This window comes from Dermochelys coriacea, chromosome 27 (genome assembly GCF_009764565.3).
Source record: "Dermochelys coriacea isolate rDerCor1 chromosome 27, rDerCor1.pri.v4, whole genome shotgun sequence".
NCBI classification, from domain to species: domain Eukaryota; kingdom Metazoa; phylum Chordata; order Testudines; family Dermochelyidae; genus Dermochelys; species Dermochelys coriacea.
Genome location: NC_050094.1, coordinates 11,513,023 through 11,526,204, shown reverse-complemented (window position 1 = coordinate 11,526,204; position 13,182 = coordinate 11,513,023). Strand labels below are relative to the sequence as shown.

At 58.5% G+C, this 13,182-nt stretch overlaps 1 protein-coding gene across 17 annotated transcripts in view; it reads left to right on the top strand.

Annotated features, from left to right (window-relative positions):
* Positions 1 to 13,182, top strand: part of SRCIN1 (SRC kinase signaling inhibitor 1) — a 177,502-nt gene that overhangs the window by 134,670 nt on the left and 29,650 nt on the right. For all 17 annotated transcript variants that reach the window (XM_043503287.1, XM_038385619.2, XM_038385629.2 and 14 more), the window contains 8 exons: positions 2,755 to 2,947; positions 4,151 to 4,349; positions 4,763 to 4,856; positions 6,334 to 7,163; positions 8,792 to 8,884; positions 9,990 to 10,033; positions 10,905 to 11,083; positions 12,973 to 13,148. In XM_043503287.1, the coding sequence (XP_043359222.1) occupies positions 2,755 to 2,947; positions 4,151 to 4,349; positions 4,763 to 4,856; positions 6,334 to 7,163; positions 8,792 to 8,884; positions 9,990 to 10,033; positions 10,905 to 11,083; positions 12,973 to 13,148 (1,808 nt within the window). The remainder of the gene's footprint in view (positions 1 to 2,754; positions 2,948 to 4,150; positions 4,350 to 4,762; positions 4,857 to 6,333; positions 7,164 to 8,791; positions 8,885 to 9,989; positions 10,034 to 10,904; positions 11,084 to 12,972; positions 13,149 to 13,182) is intronic.

Sequence of the window (13,182 nt, the reverse complement as noted above, 5' to 3'; positions counted from 1 at the left end):
CAGGGGCAGGGCGGGAGAAAAGGGCCGGGGAAAGTCTTGTGGATTCATCTGATTTGGAGAGAAATGACGAGAGACGCTTGTAAGCCCTCCGGCTGAGCCAGAGTGGCCCAGCTGCCGCGGGAGCAGACGGGACATGGGGCCTGTGCAGGCTTAGTTCTGACTGTGGCCCGAGCGATACTTGTCTTGAGGCGGGAGGAACAGACCAACAACTTGTTCCTGACATGGCCTCTTGAGCGTTACTCGCCCTCTTGCTCGTGAAGATCAATGGGAATCTCAGCCCCGGCCATCGCCCTGTGCCTCCCACCCCGGTCACAGATTGGATCTCATCCTGTGTACGTGTGCTCGTGAGCAGATAACAAACACGGCACAGTAAGTGCTCGGCTGTGCTGAAAGGTGCAGCGTGGCCCCAGCAGCCAGTCTGGCCCAGATACGGCTGCCCACTGGGTACCAAATGTCTCCCTCATGCTAAACGCCACAGGGCAGCACAGATACAATCCATCCCAGTGTGCCCAGTGCGGCAGCCAGCTCCCATCCCTCTCCCCAGCGTACCTCTCTTGGGGCCAGGACCAAAGCCCAGATGAGAGACTCCCATTAGCCTTCCAGGCTTTGGATCCGGCCCACTGGCTCCGATCCTGCTCCCAGCCGGCAGGATCAGGCCCTTCAAAGTGAGAAACCGTTTTCTTGCCGTTTGCAGTTTAAACGCCCGTTTTGCCGACTGCTTTGTCTCAGTGTAAATTACATCCAGTTTTCTGGTTTCAGAGTAGCAGTCGTGTTAGTCTGTATTCGCAAAAAGAAAAGGAGTACTTGTGGCACCTTAGAGACTAACAAATTTATTTGAGCGTAAGCTTTCGTGAGCTAAAGCTCACTTCATCGGAAGGAATGCATCTGATGAAGTGAGCTGTAGCTCACGAAAGCTTATGCTCCACTAAATTTGTTAGTCTCTAAGGTGCCACAAGTACATCTTTTCTTTATCCAATTTTCTGGCAGTTATTTACAGAGAGAATGTTTTCAACCCATAAAACATCCTCATGCCCCAGGATTAATTAAAGTTTCCAATTAATGCCTAATTTAAATGATGATTATGGCTGTTATCAGCCTCTCCCCCCATTATGAAATGATCTTAAAATAGAGATATTGCCCCTTCTATGTCCCCTTTCCTACACCTCAGGGGGTGTTTGTTCTCTGTGTTTGATGAGTCTACTGTTTAAAACCAAGCTTTGCATTCCTGGAGATCAACAGCCAGCCGGTTTCCATACTGAGTCATAGCCACATGGCAAGATCCTGGCGTTTCCGTGGGTGCAAGCCACAGCAGGATTCAGCAGCATGTCATGTGTCTGTCTTCAGGGACAATGGGAGCAGGACTCCTGGGTTCCAATCCCGGCTTTGACACCAACTCATCATCGGGGCGTATCACATGCTCACTCATTTTGGATGTCCAATTTGAGACACCTGCTTATAAACTCTCTGGGGCGGGGACTGTCTCTGACTCTGCGCATGTACATCACCTGGCGCAACAGGGCCCTGATTTCAGTTAGGATCTATACAGCGCCTGGCACGCTGGGGCCCTGGTCTCAGCTGGGGTCTATAGGCACTACCGTAATTCAAATCCTATAATGTCCATAGAAAGGGAACCCATTAGCAATGGGAATTCATTCCAAAATCTGTATGGACATTTGTGGAAAAGCTTCCCTTATATTCACCCCAGGGCTGATTAACCAGAGATGGTCTGCACCTGCAGCCCCCTAGGACTTCAGCTGCAGCTGTGGGTGCCCAATGCATTTGCAGAGCAGCTCCGATACAGATCCTTGTGCCGATGGGATCAGCGTATTCCCAGTGTGGGTATATTTCTCTCCCTGGGGATAGTGTGTCAAAATTCATTGACTTATACAATGCATATACCTGGTACGCTCTGTTCCTATTAGGAATATATGCACACTGCATGCAGGGTTTACCGATGTTTGTGCAGAAAGCCCCCGCCCACAGGCTGAGCCTTTCGACGGGGGTATGTGTTTGGCTGTGTGAAATTGGACTCCTGGCATATTAAACGTTTACTGTTGTAAACCCAGTCCCATTACGTCCGCCCCGCTCATGCAGCCATAAACCTTGCCGGTGCTTTGTTTCCAGAATAACCTGGGCATTGAAGCTTCCTGGGAGCTAGTTCCTTTGGCGACCCTCCTTTAATGGCTAAAATTATTCCAAAGCCCCGCAGTTCCGTTGCCAGGCGGCCGTTCCCATTGCCAGGCGGCCGTTCCTGTCTTGATTGTAACTGGGGAGATAGAAGGACTCAGAGGAGTTTGGAGTGCAAAGAGACTGTCTGTAAATTACATAACACGTAACTGGGTGGTTTTCAAGATCCCTGGTAACACAGTGTCACCCTGAAACACACATACAAAATGAAGGAGCTGCTACGGAGGCTTGAGAATGCAGACTGCCCACTCGCACAGAGCGGAGAGAGCCGAGATGGTCTTACCTGCTTCAAACAAGAGAGCAGGGTGGCCTTGCACTGAAGTGTAGAGTCTGGAGCACGGCCCCGGGCTGGTTCAACATGGTGTATAGAGCAAAACACGCTCCTGACGCTGCCTCCTTGGGTGAGACCGAGCCTGCAGCTCGCCAGTGCTGCCTGGGGAGGCACTGTGCTCTTGCCCCATGGGGTGTAGAATGGAACATGCTGCCCCGGGCACCCCGTCGCTCCGTGAGCTCTGGGTAGTCCAGGGGCGGGGTGCGCTCTCTGACGGCTCGTCTCTTCTGTTCCAGACAAGAAGTTCACGGCACTCCCAGGGCTCCCAGCCCGCCCTGGCCGATCAAGCCAAACTCTCCTTCGCCTCAGCGGAGTCCCTGGAAACCATGTCTGAAGCCGAGCTGCCCATTGGATTCAACAGGATGAACCGGTTCCGGCAAAGCTTGCCTTTGTCCCGCTCCACCAGCCAAACCAAGCTCCGGTCACCAGGTACCGCAGGCCGGCCCCCACTGGGTCTCCCTCGGGGGCGTTTTAACCCTTCGCCCCACCTACGCGGGCCATGGGAGCTGAGGCTGGCAGAATCCATCAGTGAGACGGGGGAGGGGGGGCTGACTGTGTGTGCTCCTGTCTCCCTCTAGTGGCTGCCTCTAACGGACTACAACAGCCTGCTACTTACTGACAGCGGAGGGAGATACTCCTTTCACACCAGCGCTAGGGGGTTGTGCCTTTGACCCATGGCATTAGTATGTGTCAGGGGGGCAGGGATCAATGGTAGGATACCTAGGAATGACCACACTGGATTGGATCAGACCAGGGGCCCGTTGTCTGTATTGTGCCAGCTATTGTGCAAGAAACCCTGTTGAAGGCAAGTATGGGTTACTTTGTCAGTAGGAACAGAAACCTCTTCCTAAAGCCCCCCATCAGCCAGGTGCTCATCAGGCCAGCCATTGACTTTTCTGATCTGCAAATGCTGTTCACTTATTGTTCCCTGGCCCATCAGCTCCACCGCATGCCCACCAACCGCACAAGGCTCTAGTTGGGCAAACCCCGGCTGCTGGGGCCCAGAAATGCAATCTGCTCCCCCTTTAAGCGTCCCAAGAACACCTGCGGCTGATGAGTGTTCCTTCCCCTGGGGTGGCAGCAGCTGGAATCTCCCAGAGGACAAGCGCTGGAGGTCATTGTTACTTTTCGGGAGTGGCTGGGGAAGTATTGAGATGCAGAGTGTGTGGGGCGGGGGGAAGATGATGATCAGAATGATCCCTGTGGACTGGCCAGGGCTAGAAATCAGCTTTCCAATGGTGTCGAGTACAGCCGCAGCCCTGGAGCCAAAGATCTTCCTGGTTTGTGAAGGGTTAACTATGGATCTGGGTAGGAAGTTTGTGGCTAAGCCCAGGTCACTAGCACTTCATTTTTAGGTGAGATACTGGACTTTAATTTATGTCACTCTTCCCTGGCTTGAGCAGGGTTTTACTGGCACTGGGCTGGGTGTGAATATAGAGTAATAACAATAATCTGGAGTCTATAGACCCCAAAGGAGATGGGGAAACTGAGGCACAGAGCCAGGACTAGCACCAAGGTCTCCTGATTCCTAGCCCCATGCCCAACATACTGGGCTGCTGTGCTGTCAGTCAGTGGCTGCTCGGAGCTGTGTTTTCCCCCCTTTCTCCCCTTCTCTCTCGTCTCCATTTCCAGGGATCCTTTTCCTGCAGTTCGGGGATGAGACGAGGCGTGTCCACATCACCCACGAGATCAGCAGCATGGACACACTGCATGCTCTCATCGTCCACATGTTCCCCCAGAAGCTCACCATGGGGATGCTGAAATCGTCCAACACCGCCATCCTGATCAAGGATGAGTCGCGCAATGTCTTCTACGAGCTGGAGGATGTCAGGTGAGGGCCCCCGGGAGAGGTGGGGGCAGCAGGCGCGCTCAGTGGGGCCCGGGGGTGGGGTAGACAGAGATTCTCTTCCAGGTGGGCTCAGAATTCCGACTCAGGTTTGCTCCCCGCATGGTGACAACGCCAGTGTGTGTGCCAGGGTGAATCAGCCTCGGCCAATTCCCAGATGCAAGGGGAACTCCTCTTTTGTGCACATGCCCTGGCTGATCATCCAGTGTGGCCTGCGTGGCCCATCCCTCCCTGACCCCGCAGCAGACGGACGTCCTGACGCTTGAGATTTGTTTACTCTCATTTTAGCACGGAGCGAGAGGGCTGCTGCTGGTGGTCCAGGGGCTGGAGCAATCCAGGGGCTAGCAATCTGCACTGCCACTGGGGTGCCCAGCTCACTGCTTTGCCTTCTCTTTCAGGGACATCCAGGACAGAAGCATCATCAAAATCTACCGCAAAGAGCCCCTCTACGCCTCCTTCCCAGCCTCGCACATCACCAATGGTGACCTGAGGGTAAGGAGAGGGTGGATGAAGGGGGCTGTCCCAGGGAGGGGCTGTCCCAACTTTTCCATCTGGGAGGGGGAAGAAGTACCCCATTTCCATGGGGCCAGGGAAGAATGGTGCCAGCAAATGCGCACGCACGCACCCACCCACTCACCCCTTGCTTGTGTGAGAGTCACGGGGACTAGGGGACACTGGTGCCTGGGTGTATTTGTGGAAGGAGTTATGGGCTCCCATTTGTCAGCCCCAGCTGCAGCGCTGTTATGGGTTGCTTTAGGAGATTGGATGATCTGAGCCCTGGCAGTGGAGTCATAAACATGCTGATTAGGGTATTAATCAGAGTAAATTGTTGTGCTCCTGGAGAGAGAGCGAGGGAGCTGCAATTTGCCCGGGTGTGTGGGATGCTGCTGATCTTCATTTCTGGGGTGCATCAGGGTGAAGGCCAAGGGGGGGGCCTGGTTCTTCAGGGGTTGGGTTTGCCCTGGGATCCAGCAGTCCAGTCTCATCCTAGGAGTGGGGAGGGAAGGCTGGGCTTGCACTGGGATCTGGCGTTCTGGTCTTGCCAGGAGTGGGTGAGGGGTTCTGGGTTTACTCCAGGATCTGCCTTCTGGCCACAGCTGCCTCTACTGACCCTCCCCACTTTGTGTGATCTTCCCTGGGCTCTAAGTCCCTGTGGCAGTGTCTCCTGATTGCACAGTGCGTGTGTGTGTTTGTGTGCGTGTGTGTGTGTGGGGGGGGGATTATTTGGCTCTGCTGACAGCACGTGCCTGTGTGTGTTTGAAAGCATCGATGTTTACAAACAAGCAGCTCACACCCCGTAGAGCTCCCCTCCCTTAACCCTCAGCCTCCAATCCCAGTTACTTATGCGAGAAGCAGCAGTGTGTGTGAGAGTCTGTGTGTGTGTGCGCACAAGATCACCCCCGTACTACAGACTCTAGGCCTGGTTCTCCATTGCCCCCTGTGCAGCCCTTTACACTAGTGCAAAGTGGGCGCAAGACATGGCCATCCTGCGGCTGGCAACAGAGGATCGGGGCCTTTCTGTGCTACTGGCACTTGGCCCCATGCTATGGGCTGCCGCGGAGAGGAGGGAGCTAGGCAGTGTTGGTATCCCCGCCCTCCTGTCCTGTGTCTTCCCAGTCTCGTTTGCCCTCTAAACCACCCCATGTGCAAGTGACCATCACCTCTCGCAGCTCAGTATATGAAATATGGACCGCCAGCACATCTAGGGGGGGTCGCCAGGGAGAATGGGGGTACAGCAGGGGTACTCCCCTTGCAGGGATGAGAGAGGTACTGTCACATGCATGTGCACCACATACGCAAAGGCAGCTGGTCTCGGCAACCCGACAAACAACCCCTTTTTGGGGGTCTCCGAGCCCTGCTCTGGAAGGGTTCCTCCCAGGCAAGGCTGCCCCAGATAGTGGGCCTGGGGCTTGCCCTGCAAGAGGGGTGAGTGCTTACAGACTCGGTGGCACTTCTCTCTTCCCTGCAGCGGGAGATGGTTTATACCTCCAGGGAGTCGTCCCCCACCCGCCGGCTGAACACCATGTCCCCAGCTTCCCACCTCACCTCCGGCTCCCCTCCGCCCGTGCTCCAGTCTTCCTCCCCGTCCCGCTCCCGCATGTCCTACAGCGGCGGGCGCCCGCCCTCCTATGCCGGCAGCCCCGTGCACCACGGCGAGCGCCTCTCCAACCTGCCGCCCGCCCCGGGTGTGTCGCCCAGCCCCAGCGCCATCCTGGAGCGCCGGGACGTCAAGCCAGACGAAGACCTGGCCGGCAAGAACATGGTGCTGGTGAAGAACGAGGGGCTGTACGCTGACCCCTACGGCATGGTGCACGAGGGCCGGCTCAGCATCACCTCCACGCAGTCCCTGGCCAGCATGGGCGACCCCTTCACCTACGCCGGGGGGCTCTACAAACGGGGCTCGGTCCGCTCCCTCAGCACCTACTCAGCGGCTGCCCTGCAGACGGAGCTGGAGGATAGCCTGTACAAGCCCAACACCCAGATCTACAGCGACGCCTACGGGCCCAGCCTCAGCTTCCGCATGCCCCCGTCCTCGCCGCAGAAGATGGCCGATGGCCGGCTGGTGGATGTCCAGCAGGGGCAGAGCCCTCACAGCCCCTACTCGGGGCCGTCCAGCAGGTCCTCGCCCGTCCGCCAGTCCTTCCGCAAAGACTCCTGCTCCTCGGTCTTCATGGAGAGCCCCGTCAGCAAGCCCCGGAACCCCAGCTCCTCGGGCCCCCCCGAACTCTTCCCAGGCCCTGGGGATCGACCCCTGTCAGGGTTCAGCCCTCCCGTGCCCGCCAAGGATACGGAAACAAGGTAAGGAGCCGGACTTGGATCGTCAGCTTCCCAGCAATGATGGGATGAGGAGACTGACTCCTGGGTTTGCCATGTCAGTCAGGTTGGGATCCCCCTCTTCCAGGTGGGGAAACTGAGTCACAGAGAGGCGACAGTCACACAGCAGTGGCAGAGACGGGAATTAGAACCCAGGAGTCCTGAGATGCAGTAATTGGCTCTGAGCACTAGAATATGAGCCAGCAATAGAGATGTTTGAGCTGGGGACTGGGCCTCAGGACTCCTGAGTTCTTTTTCTTGAGTCTTTCCTGCTGTTGGACCTTGGTTAATGCATCAGGCAGGTTATGGAGGTGGGGGAATCTGGGGTCTGGGTCACCTCTTGGTGCCACTTTGTAGAGAAAAACTTCAGTGGGATGACGAGGAGGGAGGATGGTCTTGTGGATAAGACACTGGGCTGGGATTCAGAAGACCTGAGTTCAGTGCCTGGCTTTTCATGGGCACTGTGTGTCACTCTGAGCTAGAGTTTTGCCACTTTGCTACCCCTCAGCTCCCATTGTGACTCCAATGGCCACATCTGCAAGACAGCTCAGCACCCGCGGAGCTGCGTAGTCAGGCCCTGAGGTGGGAGCAAGCCGGGCAGTCCCGCCGGGACATCCACACAGCTCTTTGCAGCACGCTGGCATGAGTCTGTGTACCGGGCTGGGAGGGAGGCTGTTCCCATGGCCGTGTATATGTACCCTCTTGGAATCCTCGCCCCTTATCACTCTGTGCCTCGGTTTCCCTGGCAATGTGTCCCTATCCCAGCTCATCAAGCACTGTGAAGCTAGGGGCCCCGTACAAGAGGGAGAGATTCTGTCTTCCCAGCCTGTGTACGAAAAGCCAGAGCCCCCATTGTAATCCTGCCGGTGCAGCAGGGAGAGCTACATACAGGCAGGTAGCTGGTATGGAAATAACCCATTATCTTGCCTTTCATCTCTGTGCCTGTCTCCATCTCCCAAGCAATGATGGTCTCATTTGTTGTTCCCAGGGCCGTGAGCCGGGCTGTGGGGGGGGGCGGGGAGCCACTAGGGAGCTGTCCAGGGGGAGAGAGATGTGGGAGGAAATGAGAGGGGGCGGATGGGGGCGGACAGCAAAGGTGAATGGAATTAGTAGCGCTGTCCCGTCATGGGCCGCTGTACCGGCAAGCGGCTGCGGGCCTCAAATAGACTCATTATTCACAGGCAACCCAGGGCCCCGATAGGAGAGGACGAGGCTCAAAGAAGGAAAAGGCCCTCAGGGACAGCCTGAAGGTTGAGATCCCTCTTTAAATATTCCCCGGTCTCTACTGCCAGGGTTGGGGGGTGGGAGGCTGGAGCAGAGAGAGAGAGATGGAGGATCGGATCCCTGACCGGCATGCGTGGGCACGGGGAGGGAATTGACCTCAAGAGAGCTCCACTGATCTACACCAGATGAGGGTCTGGCCCTGAGACTCCCAACAGGGTTCAAACACTGGGTGGGGAGGGGAGGTGCATCCAGATGGGGCGTCCTCCTGGCAAGGCCAGGACCCTGGGGTCCATAGGGCCTTGGCCTCCCCTACAGATACCTGCCCTGGAGGGTCCCATCTGCTGGAGCCCCGATCTAATACAGCGCTTTTCCCTCCCTGCCCCCCAAAGGGAACGGATGGAAGCCATGGAGAAGCAGATCGCCAGCCTGACAGGGCTGGTGCAGAGCGCGCTGCTCCGGGGCTCCGAGGGCGAGACCCCCAGGTAAGGAAGGGGGGCAGGAAGCCGCTGATCCTGCCCCGGCGTGGGGCAGGTGGCAGGTTGGCCGTGACCCGGGCTTTCCCGGCGAGCTCACCGGTGGCCGCGAGCTACATCCCGCAACCTCCTATAGGGGGCGCCGGGGGCTATTTTACGGGAACACAGCGTCATTCAATGGAAGCGCGTGGGGATTGGAGGCTTTAAGCCCCGCCCAGTGATACGGCTGCAGAGAGGAAACCCAAGGGTGCGGAGCATCACTCTCATCCCCGGCGGGCCCCGACAAGTTCTCCAGGTGGGTGGGGATAGCGCCCCAGACTCATGGATGGTCTGCGAATGAGGCCCTGATCCCTGCTCCCCCGGGCAGCCCCATCGCTGCCGATCGCACCCGCTGGGCTCGCCAGTGCCGACAGCCGAGCGGGGTCCAGGGACCAGGCCTGTGATAGGCTCTTAGGAATGGCGGTAAGGACCATGCCCGCGGTCCATGTGGCCCAGCACCAGCTACTGCCGAGCAAGGTTCAAGATTCCCCCTACAGGGAAACTTTGGCCCAGCCTCTTCCTACCACCCCGTTCATTGGAGGCTGGCTCCCACTGTGAGCCAGGAGCATCGACAGCCCTTCCAAAGCACTTGGGGTCCTGTCCTTTCACTGTGTATTTCTCCGACTCTGGAGAGTCTTGTTCTCCCTGGACTCACTCGATCCTTGCTAAGCTCCGGGCCATTATCTTGTGGCAGTGAGTTCCACCGGCTCGTGGTGCCCAGCAGGCCCGGTGCTCGTGGACACTCGGGCCAGTGCAGGAAGTTCTAACAGTGCAAAGGGGCCTCGGAGCAGCCGCAAATCTCACTGGCTCCCCCCGCTCAAGGCCTCACGGCCCAGGGGAACCCTAGTGTATTCAGCTTGGGAAGGGAGAGGCGAGGTCTCCCTTTGGGGCTGTTCAAGGGGGGAGTTTGGGAGGGGGCAGCATGACCCCAATGCGTCTCTGTTAACATCTTTCTCCGGGTACCTCCTCCCTTGCTCATGGCTTAGCTCGGTGGCCTCCCCGCTTTGCCGGCTCTCCTCAGCCGGGGCTGGGACTGTTTAACCTGCTCTTACCCACTGCCCTCCCCTCCATTCAGCGAGAAGACGGACACCACCAACGGAGGGACACCCCCGTCAGCACGTAAGTGATCAGCTGGGAGCGACGGGAGCCACAGCCCCAAGCTCCGCCTGCAGGAGGTGCCGGTGCACTGGGTCCTCCCACTCCCTGGGCCATGGCGCCACCATTGGGGTAGCTGGCATGGGACTTTGGGCTCCAGGAGCATGTGGGAGGGGCCTCCAGGGCTCCCCCTCCTGGGCAGGTGGCGTCAGCCCTCTAGGATGGGTCCCTGCCCTCTGCCCCCTGCCCCTCACTACAGTGAGGAACGTGGCTTCTGATGGAGCCACTGAGCAGCTCCACAGAAAGACCCAGGAAGCCTGGCCCATCGCAGCCCCACGCAGCAGCTCCTCCCCCACTGGCCCAGCCCCACCCCACACAGCAGCTCCTCCCGCAACAGCCTGGCCTCACGCACCGCAGTGCTTTGCCCGCTCGGTGCTCCTCAATCACCCCCTTGCCCACACTGGGAGCGCCCTGGTGTGTGTTTGGGTGATTCTGTTTCTAGGGGCTCCTTGGCAGTTGGCTTCCTACTGCCTGGTCTCAGGGTACAATTCTGGGCACCAAACCCACCCGCCTTTAGCCGGGTTTAGCCGCAGGGCCGTGAGGGGGAAGTGGGTTCTATGGAAGGTGGGAGAACCAGGTTTGCAGACCCAGCCACGGCTTGGGGTGTCTCTTGCCGAAGGGGACCGGTGGGAATGAGCTCACACTGGGATCCGGGCTCTGGAAGGGAGATCAAGGTGGGGTGACTTATATTTCTGTAGGGCCTCCCCTCTGGATCAAAAGCACCGTGCATGTCTAGGCTGGGGAGGAGAGGGGGGCAGAGAATGAGGGAGAAGGGATGGGAGCCTTCCCCGGACTTAGCACTTCATTGGCTGTCCTGCTCTGTTCTTGCTCTCAGCTGCCAGCCGGAGCTGCACGGGGACGCCGATCCCGGCTCCCTCGCACCCCTCCGCCACCAGCACCCCGGCTGGGCAGCCGACGGCCATCACTCGCCTGCACATGCAGCTGCACCTCCACGACCTGCAGCAGAACGCCAGCGACCTCCGCAACCAGCTGCAGCAGCTGAAGAAGCTGCAGGTGAGGGGAGTGCCAGCCCACGCCACCGGGGTGCCATCTGGGAGCGTGCCTGCCGGCTCTCATCAGGGCCTTTGCGGCTCAGGGCCATGAGAGTCCTGCCTTGCCTCCTAGCACAGAGCTCCTGGCCCCACTGGCCGGGTGGCAGGGTGTGGGGAAGGTCACCCGCAGGCAGGAATGGCCCAGTTGGCTAAAGGACCCCCCAAGTCAGGCCTACGCTGCAAAACAAGGTGTGGTCTTAACTCGGGTTCAAATAGCAGTGAAGATCCGGCCACTTGGCTTTAACCCCAGGCTCCTCCTCATTCACACTGCGGTGTCTTCACTGCTCTTTGAACCCGAGATAAGAGCACCCCTTTGTCACAGTGCAGACAGACCCTAAGGGGGCAGCTTGGCCTCCACGTCCCATTGTATCCTCAGCCTCTTGTCCGAAACCACCTTCTAGCACCTGTGGTGCTGGTGATACGGGAACCAGCCTGAGACCCGCCAACGCCTGTGGGCCACCAAAGAGCCGTCCCGTGGCAATATCCCCTGTGGGGCTGGGCGGGATGGGAACTGGAGCTGCGGGGGCAGAAGGCTCTGCAGCCCGTTCACCAGTCAGGCAAAGGAGCGTTGGTTGGTTGGCAAAAGGGGGATTGGCTGTTGCGTGTTCAGTTAAGATCCGGGGTAGCAGAGCAGCGTTCTCCAACATCCACAGCCGGCCCCCCCCCCCCGCACCCCGTTCCCCTCCTCTCTCCCTGCTAGCTCGTACCCACACCTGCGGCTTGCACCAGAATCCCACCCTTCCTGCTGAGCGGTGCTTGCCCTGGCACTGGACGGCCAGGCAGATGGCAACTCCCCGACAGGAGCCAGGGATCTCAGTGGCCAGGCTCGGCTTTTCTTGGCCTTGTCTAGCTCCAAAGCTAATTACCAATGACAGATCTGGGGGGAGCGGCAGTTCAGGCTGGCGCTGCAGAGATGGGGGAGGGGGAAGCGGTCCAGACAGGTGGAATGGAGAACGGCTCCTTCCATCTATCGGCCAGATTCCTCGGAAGCATGTCAGAGCTCAAAGTCCAGCCTGTGCCACATACACCCGCCCCTGCGTCTGTCTCGCCCTGACCCTCCTTGGCAGACCCTGCCACAGCCAGGATTGCCAGGCGAACCAGAGGGGCTGAGCCTGGCAGCTTTGCCTGGGGAAAGCACGCAGAGTGGTGGGGTTGGGGAACCATCTTTGCCAGATGTTCGATTTTTAAGCTGACCCGCGGGTGGACACAGGAGCCAGTCTGGTAGTCATGACGAAGGGTGGTTGGTTTCTCTCCAGTGGGACAGAGGAAAAGGGGATCCCTGGTGAGCCCCTCCCCACCGTGTCTGCACCCACTTGTCATGCTGAAGGGTTAATGTGTAATCGAATTGTGCCCCCCAGTGCCACCACCACATTCTCACCCGGGGAGCGACAGCCCCATGTTATCCCCAGAGCTGGGGTCAGCACCTCACATACATGGCCCCGGTGAATCCACCCTCGTCCCCAGCTTGTACTGGCAGGGCACTTGGCTACTGGGTGGCAGACCCCCACGTTCCCAGCCAGCCTTGAATCCCCCCCGACCTTCACCCTCCTATGTGCAAATGGGAGCTCCCTGTCTCCTGTTCTACTAGGAAAGACTGGGAGTAGAACCTAGGGGTCCTGGCTCCTTGCTCTAACCAGTAGATCACACTCCCGGCTAGAAGTGGGAATAGAACCCAGGAGTCCTGGCTCCCCCTGCCCTGCATTGCCTTTCTGGGTGTTTGGATCTGTGTAGGGGAGGGGGACAGAATCGGTCAGCTTTTCCATTTCCTCGTGCTCCCTGACGTATCCCCAGTTCACACCCTCCCCTCCCGTCTCTCCCCCCCTCTCCCCCTCCGCCTCTCTGGCCTCACAGCTGCAGAACCAGGAGACAGTGAAGACGATGCTGCGGCGGACGGAGACGGAGATCAGCGTGCGGGTGACGGACACCATGCGCAAGCAGGAGGACCCCCTGCAGCGCCAGCGCAGCCTGGTGGAGGAGGAGCGGCTCCGCTACCTGAACGAGGAAGAGCTAATCACCCAGCAGTTAAAGTGAGGGCGGGATTGCAGTCCGTCCCTGATGTGG